The 13,491-nt window shown below is 32.7% G+C and overlaps 1 protein-coding gene across 8 annotated transcripts in view; it reads right to left on the bottom strand.

The window, feature by feature from the left end:
• LOC142324237 (uncharacterized) overlaps positions 1-13,491 on the bottom strand; it is a 64,824-nt gene that overhangs the window by 6,959 nt on the left and 44,374 nt on the right. For 6 of the 8 annotated variants that reach the window (XM_075365075.1, XM_075365074.1, XM_075365078.1 and 3 more), the window contains 2 exons: positions 9,851-10,132; positions 2,943-7,404 (listed from right to left, as the gene is read on the bottom strand). In XM_075365075.1, the coding sequence (XP_075221190.1) occupies positions 2,943-7,404; positions 9,851-10,132 (4,744 nt within the window). The remainder of the gene's footprint in view (positions 1-2,942; positions 7,405-9,850; positions 10,133-13,491) is intronic. The other 2 variants (XM_075365082.1, XM_075365081.1) reach the window with 1 other exon arrangement.

Consider the following 13,491-nt stretch of genomic DNA (forward strand, 5'->3'; position numbering starts at 1 on the left):
TTTTCGACGGCCGATTTTTCTTATAGCTGCAAAGGAAGCATCGCCCCAAAGTGACTACATCTGGTGGTTGTTAACGTTGTTCATCTACTTGTTTGCTGATACCCGGAATCTCACACATCCGTAGTTTCATCGGCTTAGGTATATTTATGTAAGAAATTCTCTGTTGACCATAATCTTTGCACAAGGTGAAAGCTAGCTCTTCAATAAACTTTCTTAAAGATAGACTGTTCAAACATCCAATATAGAGAAGGGTGTAAAAACAGCCTCATCGACCATCGATTACAGACTGCCGTTGAATAGCTTTCCTTATATTTGTCGACTGTGTCCACTCCTACTTTGCTTGAATTGTAGAACAAATTAATTTCTGGCTTTCCATAAGGGCGAGAATTCTTAGTTGTGTCTACAGTATCGGTGCTATGCATTGATGACAGCAGGACTACATTCTTTCTTTGTTTTAAATGAAACCATTATGTAGTGTTTCTTAAAAGCAAAACATGTACTTCCTACAGGACGTTGTTTGGTATCGATGAAAGCAATTTGTATTTCAAGTTTGTTTGTCTGAACTGGATTAGTTGTTTTGCAGTCTCGTTCTCTAGTAAACTTTTGTTTGTTTGCGTTTATATAAATATCTGTATAGCCCGTTATGTCTGATTGTTTCATCAGGGGAAAAAAGGTTCCATGCCTCAACAGAAGACTTTGCTTCTTTTGCACTTCTGGGATGGGCCCCAGATCCCATCCTCATCCGCAAAATATTTCTATTAGAGCCAGCGCACTTTGATTTGGGTGCAAGTCCCAGAACATTTTCCTACTCTTGCTCATGTAATCTGCTTTACCGTTTTGCCTAGTTACAATAATTGCAGATTGCCGTTCTTTCAATGGAATACATTCTATGTCATCAAAAGCATCTTCATATGTAATACAGTTATTGATATTGACAAAGTCATCTTGCTCACCTGGTAATTCATGTACTCCTTTCATTTAACTCTTCGTTTTCATCACCGGAGTCCAAAGCCGTATCTTCTACATGTTCTTCAGGAAATAATTCACGAGTAAAACTCCCAGTGGGCCTAGATACATTTGCAAAATGTTCCTCTCTTTCTATGCTAGCTAAATAAAAGTCTGGCGAGTCTTTCTTGAATAACTTGAAAATGTAAGTGACCTAAAAAAAAACTCTGCAAAACACAAATAGACGCTTGTGGAGGTTTCATCCAGATTTCCAAAACACAAACAGACGCTCGCAAAAGTTTCACACAGACGCTTGTGGAGGTTTTCCAGCCTTCTACTTCACTTGTGACTCTGACCTTGAACAAGGATTGGAGGTGGAGGGGTCTGTCAGCTGTTCCTCGAGAGTGTCAACAATGTTACTAATGGACAGTGCTGCCAACCCCAAACAACACATTTACCCAAGCAAAACCAACTTTACCTGGAGGAAACCTCTGCTTAGCATCCGCTGGAGGGTTAACAAGATAACAAAGACTCATTGATGCAAACATTTTTGGTGGTATGTTCAAATTATGAGACATTTACTAGAAGTGGCTAAAAGTAGCTAGTTCAGAGGACAACAATGTAGGACACATTCAAGATGTCCGGACGAGGCCTGCAGCAAAGGCAAAAGCAAAGTTTAAAAATCACTGATGTAAATGTCTACAGAGGCATTTATATCAGTGGCATCCCAACGAGGCCTAGCTTATTACCATGAGATATAAAAAGTTAATGAGTGCGAAAGACAACTCCCGTTCATCAGGGCTAGAACAGGGGGTGGTGACCGGAAGCGTGACAAGATGCTTCCCCTACGGGGTTGGGATGTAAAATTCTATAAACTCTAGAAACAATGAAAAAATTTCAAATCTAGAAAAATCTAAATAAAATAATTTTATTAAACAAAGCTCCACCTTACAATACAAGCGAAAACAGATAAGGAAGTATAAAAGAAATTGCTATTAAGAATCTGTATGACCAGTATGGTGTTTTTGTAGTTTTTTAGCTTGCACTGAGATTTAGGTTAGCAAAATTTGAAAGATGAAAGTACTTTTATTAACTATAATCCAGGCTAAGATGTACTATACAAACAAAAAAATCTATTGAAAATAATAATTTCATCAATAACAGTCATGTTGGACAGATCATTCATAGTTGGTATGAATACTAGGTAGTGAACCTGTTTCCCAGAAATTGTGAAAAGTCTTACCAATTGTTTTGGGAACTGAAATCCTGTGAAATCCAAGCAAAATTTTTCATTAGCCACTGCACACAAATAAAGCAATTTATGACATATGAACTTCTTCCATTATTTTCACGAGTAAATCATATTGTTTGTTTGGTCGGTGAATTTCGTTAGTAATTTAATTACACAAAGGTTCATAACATTAAAAACAATAAAGTGATAAATTGTGGTAAATATATAATTTGTTGTGAAATGAAATAAATGATGCTATGGATCTGATGGACAACTACTGATTATATATTTTTCAAACAGCCTTTAAATTGACTATGCCAATTCTACTTGAAATCAATTCTAAGAAAATTGCAGAACTACCTTGAGTAATGGATAAAATGAAATTCCATACTATCTAAATCTAATATTTGAACAAATGTGAATATTAAACAAAATCTTGCAATGAATACGCATAAAATTAAAGTTTCATTCATTACTTAATTTTATGTGTATTCATTGCAAGGGAAAGAAATGTAAAAAAAATCTTAATATGAGGGATCTGTGTGAAATTAAAACAAAACCTCTCCCCACCATAATCAATTAGGAAGGCTGTTAAACCAAAGTAGCACAATTGTTGCAGAATGCTATAAATTCTCTCTAGGATGTAATTGCAGTCTCAGTGGAATAAATTGACTTCAGATGCCACTTTGATCATGATAAAATTCTTATGAATTTGAACCAGACATTACATTAATATTATCATAGTTAAAATGATTAAGTTACATACCTGGTTATAGTTACTGAATCCATTCATTTGTTCAGTTCTTTTACTGTTTTCCATAGACGGCAGTTGCTTATCAACACTATGTTCATTATTTATGATGATCTGTGCATTTCTATTATTGTCACCGCTGTCACTATTTGTTTCACTGAATATCTGATGATTGGGCCCAGTAATAACAGTACTTTTTTTTGAAACATAGTTTCTTTTTCTTTTACGATTTTCACTATTACAATTTTTACTGGTAATAATCGGAGGGAAAACTGTTGTCGCTGTAATTCGTGGTTTATAACATCTTGTACGAGGAATAGGTGGTGTGTTTAGATTAACATTAACAGGAGACTGTTGCAGAACATCAGATTGCATATCTATTATAACATTACTACTACTAGTACATGCATTAACAGGATGAACATTCTGTGGATACATATGCATCTGTAACTGTTCACTGCTCTGTTGAATTGTTTTAGAAATAACTGGCATTCTGATAGTTTGATTCACTATATTTTGCTGTATTAACGCATCACTGACACTGTTCTTGCTTGCAAGTGAATTTAACAGAGGATCATGAGAACACATATTACAACAAACATTTTCTTTGCATGCAATTTGTTGAATTGTATTTAGAGACTGATTAGTAATCTGAAAGGTAGGGTTTATAGCTGCAGATCCTACAATAGATGGAACAGAAGGAAATGGATTGGCAACAGGCACGGAAGAAGCAGACAGAGTTCCACATGCTATTTTTGAAACTGTAACAACTGGAGGTGGATGAAAAGGAGTAAAAGGCATGAGGGGTTTTGGGGCTGGTGGTAAAATATGTTGAATATTATGACTGGGACGGGTGACTATATTTTGGATATTGCTGTTAACTTGTTGCTGATGCTCGATTCTTAGATCAGAATATGTTTGATAATTATTACCTGCAGTGTTTATGCAAGAAGAAAATGAAGTATTTTCTTTAGGAAAATTATTATATGAGTGTGAATTAGTTTCAGCATTATCAGATTGAATGGTATTACCAGAGATAATTTCATTACCACCACAGCTTACATTGTTCCTGTTCTTTACTGTAAATGAATTATTATTTTTAACATTTTTATGAGCCACAAATTTTACACTTTTAATAAAGTTTTTCCTCCCTGCCATATTACAAATATCCTTTGTAATAAAAAGCAGTATTTTTTCCTCTGTTACTTTTTCACATTTCTCTGAAGCTATTTTAAATACTGGTTTAACAACATGTTTCTTTAGATTTTCTTCATTTATAGGAAAATTTAATAAATATGAAAGCCTATGAACAGCTTTTAATGCTTCTTGCATACGTATAACACATAACATAGGCACTTCTAACATACGTCTCTTAGCAATAACAGAATGACAACAACTTTGAACACCGTTTATATATGCACCAGTAGATTCTATCGATTTAGCACTAAATGCAAACTGATAGTATGTATCAGCCAGAAATTTAAATAAACTATATATACTTTCATCAAAACCATTATCTACAATATTATTTGGATAGAAAAGTTCAGAATTTGGTCTGACTTTTATTTTCTTAATACTTCTGTCATCAATAGGATTCTTGAATGTTACTTTTTTTGATAATTTTGAACTATTTTCTTTAATATCCGTGATTTTTAAATCATCATCAATTATTTCTTCCACATAAATATCATCATCAAGATCTGCTGATAAATCAATTATTTCAATTGGTGGATCTGTGTCACAGATATTTCTAATATCACATTTATTACGATTTTCTTCCTCACCACAAACTTTTACATTCTCACAATCGCTAATTTTTCCACCAGAAGACTGAATACAGCTCTTTATGTTGTTGTTTTCATTTATTTCACTAATTTCTGTGCTAGATGGAATGCCATTTTTTATATTCATGACTATAATTACATTTCCTTCAGTAGATTTTATATTTTCAATTACTTCAATAATTTCTGTGCATGAAGAATGAATGCTATTTTTTACTTTCTCATTATTTATTTCACTATTTTCTGCGACAGCAGATTGAATGCTACTTTTCATATTATTACTATCTATTTCAACTTCAGAGCTAGATGAACTAATTTCTGTCACAGGAGATTGAATACAATCCTCAACATCTTTTTGATCATTTGTTACACTAAATCCTACAACAGGAGGTTGAAAACAGATTTTTTCACTTTCATCAATAATTTCATTAATTTCTGGAATGGGTGATTGAACAGTGTCTGTTATATTTCCATCATCAGTTTCACTCATTTCCATAATAGGAGATTGAATGCTATCATTTAAATTTTCATCAATGTCTTCTTCAAAGGTTTCTGTAACAGGAGACTGAACATTCCTTTTTACAACCTCATCATTTATTTTGTCTAGGACACATGATTTAAAATTATTTTGGTCTGATTTTATTGATTCATCAACATTTATATTATCACCAATTATAGAAAATAGGTTGTTATTATTACTACTACTACTACTACTCTCATTACTGTTATAACTATCTTTGTTGGTGATTACTACTGCATCATTTTTGTTAACATCATTATTCTTATTACCATCAGTACCTAATGTTTTAGTAACATCAACCTTTTCTGAAGTGGCAGTGGATGACTGTAGCTGTAAAGGAAGGCCATCTATATTAATTTCATTTAAATGTAAATCTGTTTGAACTTCAATAGATTTAAAATTATTTGATTTATTTTCTAGAATTACATTATTTTCATCAATAGGGCACTTATTCAGCTGATTACTAAGATAATTACCACCACCATTTAAACAAGCCAACTGATATTCAACATCATCTTGAATAGATGTTAGTTTCTCATTTTCGTTACTATTATTGTTATCTGTTGATTCAACATCATTATCAGTTAAATCAGATTTGATCTTTAAAATATCAGGATCTATCAGTTTTCTGTCAATACTAACTACAATTTTGATAGGCATCTTTTCTGATGAAATTAATTTCTTGCTATCTGATCTAATTATTTCTACATTATTATCAGTACCAAATTTTTTTACAACTTTACATTCTACTGTATTGCTTTTTTTATTATTAGAGCTACTATTTTTATAAACAGAAGTAAGGCTACTATTAATTTTTTTTTTAGGACCATTATTTATGACAAATTTTTTCTTGACTGGAGACTTATTTTCTTGTTTTACTTCTAACCTTTTTTCTGATCCACTTTCTTTTTTTTGCAAATTTTGAACAGAAGAACAATTTATATTTTCTTCAGCCGGTTTATGCTTTGGTAATAATACTCTTAGTCTTTTACCATCCATTAGTAATTTTTCTTTTATTGATGAAACTTTGTTATTTTCTTTCCCTTGTTTTTTAATACATGAAACAGTATTTTGAGTAACAGAATTTCTTATTTTATTTACTGGTGATACAGGTGAATTACTTTTATGGCTAGTTAGATTATTTCCTGTAGTAACTTTTACATTGCGATCAACTTTTTTTGCTAATACTCGTGGGCCATGCGCATCATTTACTTTCTTTTCATTATCCAAAGCAGTAGAAGTATTCTTCCTAAAAGAACACGTAAATCTTCCACGAGGATCTTTATTATTACTTTTCTGCAAGCAGCCAATACTTTTAGTGTAGCTTTTACATGGAATTTCTATTTGTTTAAGTTTATAAACACACTGCTTTTCATTATTCACACTAAAAATACTTTTTTTGGTTTGAACTGAATCTGTAACACTCTGTTTTTTAATTTCATTATGCATTTTTGATTCTAGATTATTTTTATTACATAGAACATTACTTTTGCAAATATTAAAAGCAGCTGATGTTGGTATATCTTTCAATACCTTAATTACACTTTCCTTTCTATTATTCTTATCAGAATTACTCTTATTTTTACAATCCATTTTGAGTTCATTAGTTTTGGATTTAGATAACCGGTTCTGATCTTGTAAAGAATCAAACTTTCTTTTACGAGGATTACAATCCATTTCGAGTTCATTAGTTTTGGATTTAGATAACAGGTTCTGATCTTGTAAAGAATCAAACTTTCTTTTACGAGGATTATTTACAGAAATTTTTGGCAGTAATGGTCGAATCAATATTTCATTATGTTTATCTTTATTATAGTTGTCATTCAAGTTAATTTCAGAAGTTTCAAAAGTTTTTCTCTTAGATCCAACTTTTTTATTATCTAAACTACTCTGTCTTTTCAACAAATCCCTATTGTTACTACTAAAAATACTAGAAGAACCAACAAGTTTTTTTTTAACTTCTTTTCTATTTAATGACAAATTTCTTTGATCATTGTTTAATATATATGAAATGTTATCTGTACTGAAATAGTTTGACTTATGTTTTGAAAAGTTATATCTTTGATCAGTAGTGTTCAGAGAAGTGAAGTAATTAAAACTAAACATGTCTGGATAAAAGTTATCTTCAGATATTTTTTGATTAGCAGATTTATGTTCAAAATTCACAGCTTCATCTCTGTTGAAAGAAAACAATTCAATAGTTACTTCCAAGACAAATTCAACATAGCTAAAAATACATTTTAATATAATAAAATACAATTACATAACTAAAATTAATAACTGCTTTTGTAAGATTTTAATCACTTGACTGATATCAAGGAACAAACAGATTTTGTGCTTTTATGCAATGAAGGGAAAAAGAATATTAAGCATTAAGCTTTACAGTATGTTTAATATTTCTTTGTAAAATTTTGAGCATCTGGAAATCGTGGACAAGAATTCAATAAGTAATCTGGCTTATTTGAATAAAAGTACAACTACTGCTACATGGGAAGATCTGAATATCTGTGGATGTGGGCACACATTTATGCAAATGACAGGCAATGTCTTTCTTCACATAAGTTAGGACAAGAATTTTACTGAAACATAGTACTCTGTTGTATGTAAAGTATAATAAATATTTGCTTATACATGAACACGAGGGTTGTCAGAAAAGTCTTCTTTTTTGCATAATACATAAAAAGTAATGATGCATAATACTGTCCTGTTTTTGTTTTGTGTTTTTGAAGATATCTATAAACAAAATTCCATTACTATCCCTAAAAAACCAAGTTGCCATCACGTTCCCAGCCAAGGAACAGTCTTCGCCTGTTTTGACTGTTTCATCTCAGGAGTGTAGTGGTGGATCCACATTTCATCTACAGTTATGAATTGATGCAAAAAATCTGACGTTTTGCTTTAACTGCTCCAGCAGGGCCTTGGAAAACTGAGCAAACGTGGCACCCAATGCATGGACAGCTTGCATATATCCAATTCTTCAGTTAATATTTGACAAATACGTTCTTTTGATATGCCCATAGCCTCGCTATCTCTCTAACCTTAATTTATTGGTTGTCCAGTAACATTTGGTGAAGTTTTTTGATGATATCAGTGGTGATTGCAGTTTTTGGCCATCCCAAACGCTCACCAATCAAGCTGGTATGACCATATTTAAATTCAGCTGCCTATCTTTTCACAGTAGCAAATGATGGGACAGAGTCCCTGTAAACAGGATTCAACAGTTTCAATTTGTGTAGGCATATTGCCTTTCAAAAGGTAAGTATTTAATCATGGCATGATATTTGATTTTTTCCATTTTCACAAAAACACTCAATGACAAACAACTATCCAACAACTGAGTGTCCAAAATGGTTGAAAGTTAGGAGAGTACATTTTCAACACATGCACGAATACATTCCCTAACTTTTTTTTGAAGAGTGCTGCCATCATGTTGAGGCTCAAACTTTTCAGACAACCCTCATATGTAATGAACAAGTGCATAATTTTACATTGCAGTACAGAATATAAAGTAAGGAAACACTAATATAATCCCACACTGGATATGTATGTCTGTCTTTAAAGAACACTTAATACATAATATGAAAATAAATGTAATAAACACTTCTTGAATTTTACTTAAGCAAGTAAAGCTTTTCTATAATTTTATATCTTCCCACCTATGAACTGCTTTTGCAACAAAATTTCAATTGGCACACAGTACAGTAAAGAGTGAATGAAAGCAGTGACATATTGAAAAATAATAGAATGGGAAGTTAATAATTTCTTCTTCTACCCTAAAACTTTAAAAAGTAAATCATATAAATAAGAAAAATACAATGATATTAAAAATGGGTCAACAAATTTAATATTTCAATCATTAAAAATAACTAGCATTTATTCACAGCTTCTGGGAAATGTTTAATACATTTTTAGTTCCAATTAAAAAGAAATTCTAAATTCACAATAAATGAGCTTTCTTATTTCTGTGAGCTTAGAATCTTTGGATGACATACAAAAATGCTACTACTGTATCCTGTGGTCAGTAGTATATAGCTAGTAGATCTCTGTTAAATACATTTATTAAGAAACCTGTCTTAATGCAGAGTAAGAGGATTCAAATTAGATACCTGCATAATCAATTAGTACACAGAAGTTTGAGGACGGACAGAAAAAGATGGTGAGGAAGCTTCTTCCTCACACATCTTCCAAAACACATTACCAAAATACATTAAATTCTTATAAAAAAATTTATTAATATCAATTTTTATACTATTTGACATATTAATATTTGTGATCATTTCTACTATTAAAAATACACTAGTATTTTTCCCAATTTTCTTTTTTGATAAAATTAAAGATTTTCTTTGCTATTTATTTTCATTCATTCTTCTAATATGTCCAAAAAATTCTAATCTTTTCTTAAAAATTTGCTCAGTATTTTTGAGAAGTTCTGCATCTGACAGTTCATTTTTTTTGTCAATCTTGATTGGTCCTGGAATCTTTCTTTGCTGCAGAGTTAGCACATTAATTCCATTTTTCTCTGCCTTATTAATGATCCTTTTGGAAGAACTGTTGGGGTTATTTCACAAAGATATTTGAAGAACTATTTATAAATTAATAATTTATTTAAAAAATGTTCTAACCTTTTTTTTTTTAAATTTCTATCATTCACCACATTGCAAGTTGAATGTTTAGAATCACTACTATACTTGTTAAATTTAGTTATATTAGAAAATGTATCAATATCACTATAATAATCTCCAACTGGTGAATGATTGTAATCATAAACTATAGACTTAAAATTTGTTGAATGATAATACTCTATCTTGTCAATATGACTATCATATACTGACACGTCATCAGCAGTAAATATTCTTCTAGTCCAATCTTCAAAATCACTTTCTAATTCGCTTTCAACAGAATATCTAGAAACAAAATAAATAGAATAATATGAACACAAAAATTATTATAAGCAATTATAAAATTGAAATTAAAAACTGGTTTTTGTTTCAGTTCAAGAGTATGACGTTATATTTTTCATTATTTAAGGCTATTCACACTCAAATTTTTGATAAATCATAACATATACTTCCTCTCAAATCTTTTGCTTAAAAGTTGTATACAGCTTTACTTGTGTGGCAGGCACTGGCATATCAGGAAATATTTCTTATACAGATATAAAGTCCTTGTGTTTCACCAATACTGAAAGATACACAGAATTCTGTATTTTTAGTTCATGACATGTTTACCACTCAATACAGAGTCCATGCAGTGGTTGTTTAATAGGGATACCAATCCTGCAAACAGAAAATACTGTTTGTTGTTAATTTAGTTAAATATATTCTGCTTTTAAGGAGACTTAGTCCTCCAGTATAATAAAAATGTTTGATTTGAATGGCTGTGATAGCCTTCCTAATTTTAGTGATGCTTTTATTAGTAGTATCAATTTTCTGGAAATCACTGGTATAAAATAAATTGTTACTTCATGTTTTATAAATGCAAAATACAAAAAAAATAATTAAGTTTTACTAATTTTATCTTATAACAACTAACTGTAATTGAAAATTTGGTGATGTATTAATGGTTGAATAAAATACCCATTCTTCATATGAAATATACTATGCATACATGTGGTACAGGGCAATGTGATATACAGGGCAGTCTACCAGGTTTCAGGTATCGGCAAAAGTTTTATACCGGCTCTAACAGTATGTCTGCAGTTCTTCTTCCAAAAAAGTCAGACTGTCTTCTTCCAAAAAATTTCTGATACTCACCGTATTGTTAAGCTTGTTGTTGTTTATCATGATTTCTTTGTCCTTAGTTTTGCATTTGCATTTTTAATATATACACCCTACCAAGGAATATTTAGAAAAACAAGAGAACTCTTGTTCTTGTTTGTCCTGTCTGGTGAATTTGTTTCTGAAGGTTTTCTTGTGCAACATGAACTAGAGTTTTTTAATGTTTTTGGTGAATTATCTACATATGTTGGAATGGTATCATGGTAGGAGCTTGTTTGGTGAAACAAATGTTATTGCTGTCTGAAGAAATATTCCTTTGTAGAATTCATGCCTGGTCTTTTGGTTGATGACTGCTCTATGCATAGGCAGGAAGTCCCTTTACACTAGTTATGAAATTAAGGATATCTTCTATGGATCTAAAACGTCTGTATGCACCTCCAAATCTGTTCATCTGCAACAGCATATCTGGGGTGACCACATCAAATGCTGACCAAACGGCATCAAATGGAGCCGGTAACTTGGAGGTGTCTGGACATTCAAGGCAAAATGTGTTGGAGCAGTCTTACTGAAATGTAAAGATTTCAGCAATCCCTTTGTCGTTAATTCTGAAGCAACCACTTGTCAATCATTCTCAGATTGACAAGTGTGCCATCAAAACAGGGATCATGGAGATGTTCGTTTAACTGCCATCCCTGAAGACGGATTGTGTTTGATTTCCTAAAAAAAAGTAAAGATTGTCTTTCGCCCAGAAAAAATGTTTTTGTTATAAGCACAGACAAATTACACACAATCATCTGAGAACATGACATTTTCGTTGTTTGCTCTCAGAAAGCGTTAAAAGAAATAACCTATGTGCATAAACATGTCGATCAAGGTCATACTCACTCCCAAATCTAACAGTGGTCGGACAAAAACACTTTCAAGTTTCAAGTCCTTCTGCATATGATCTCAATATCCTGCAATGCCTAACACTGTAGAACATTTATGTGCTGATTTCATTGGTGATATCTCCACAGCAGCACAGATCTTAGCTAGAGTGCACAGCCTCCTACTGCACGGCTCATCAAGAACACTTCTCATTGCAAAATCCTTCTCCAGTGTAGGTATGATGATTTCCCAAAATGTATGAAAGACATCGTTCATAATGTTCTCCATTGTTTTACACCAGTGTGTGGTTGTTTGTGGACCCACACTTTTATCCGCTATCGATCCACACTAATACAACTAAGGTCATCCCACCATGACTGAACACACCAGATGAACATAGCTTTATCCTCCCCACCTGTTCTGCCAACAGTGAGCAATATCAGAAGAGAGAATTAGCAGCAGAAGATTAAGCTGGATTTATTACAGTATAAAGGGACTTCCTATCCACAGTAGTGGCCATTGACTAATTGTCGAAGAATTGAGATTAACAAGCTTCATGATGTTTACAGCTGCACATTCCTGTTCAGAAGCGGCACTTCTGAACTGCTTTCTCACTTTTTTCTGCTAGACTGTGTCAGACCGATCATCGATGCCGTTAAGAATTCAATTTCCACAGTTTAGGTCAAGAGAGAATTGCTCCTTGGTGGACTAGGGGGAGTAATTGTCAAACCAATTCACTGACCAGTAATGGTAAGGTCAGAATATTTTCCATAAGCAAGGTCAGAATATTTTCATACAGTAAAACAGCTAACAGTTTTGTTAGGAAAGAAGGAGGAGGCTTCCTCCTTCTTTCAAAATATGTATATCCTTGTATATACATATTTTGTATAGGAGTCCTATATGGGGTATTGTATAGGAGTCCCATATGGGGTTGTTTCTTTCTCTTTCTCTATTTTATACATAATTTATTGCCTGGTGTTAAAGCTAATAAAGCCTTAATCATACGAGTTCAAGAAGTTGCTAATTTCTGCTCTGATGTTGCATCTTCAGAGATGACAGAGGCTGAGGTACACTAGGTGATTTGTAGTTCTGGTTGGAATAAAGCCCCGTGTTTTGATGGAATTATGGGGAACTCCTTTTCCGTTCCACTGGAATGTGTTGATCTTGAGCATGATCTTTGCTGGTTATCTGTTTGTTGTAAAGAAAGGAGTTCTTATGCTATTGTTTAAGGTGGCAACAAGGACCCTCACAGTGATGATTGGAAAGGTTTTCAAGAAGGTTCTGTATCTAAGGAACGTCTCCACCTGACGCCAGCCAGGCGCACGCCAATCGCGTATATATTGATGCGCTCGTGCTCGGCACCTTAGTCAGCATCCAGTCGTGACAACAGGAAGATCTCTGCACTGCCCTTTTTTTTATATACAAATTTGAAATGTGTGCTGCAATCGAAAATCCCGCCAGTTGTGAGGTGCGGTGCGGTCTGCGATTCATATTTTGTTGGCAAAAAACTTACCAATAGAAATTCATCGGGAACTGTGTGAAGTGTACGGGAACAATCTAATGAGTGAAAGTTCTGTCAGGAAGGGGTGCATTCAGTTTAAAAATGGCCGAACAAACATTCACGATAAAGAGATGAGTGAACGTCCGAGCATTGTGACTGACGATCTGGTCTCCAAAGT

Source organism: Lycorma delicatula, chromosome 4, assembly GCF_047948215.1.
Source record: "Lycorma delicatula isolate Av1 chromosome 4, ASM4794821v1, whole genome shotgun sequence".
In the NCBI taxonomy this organism is placed as follows: Eukaryota; Metazoa; Arthropoda; class Insecta; order Hemiptera; family Fulgoridae; genus Lycorma; species Lycorma delicatula.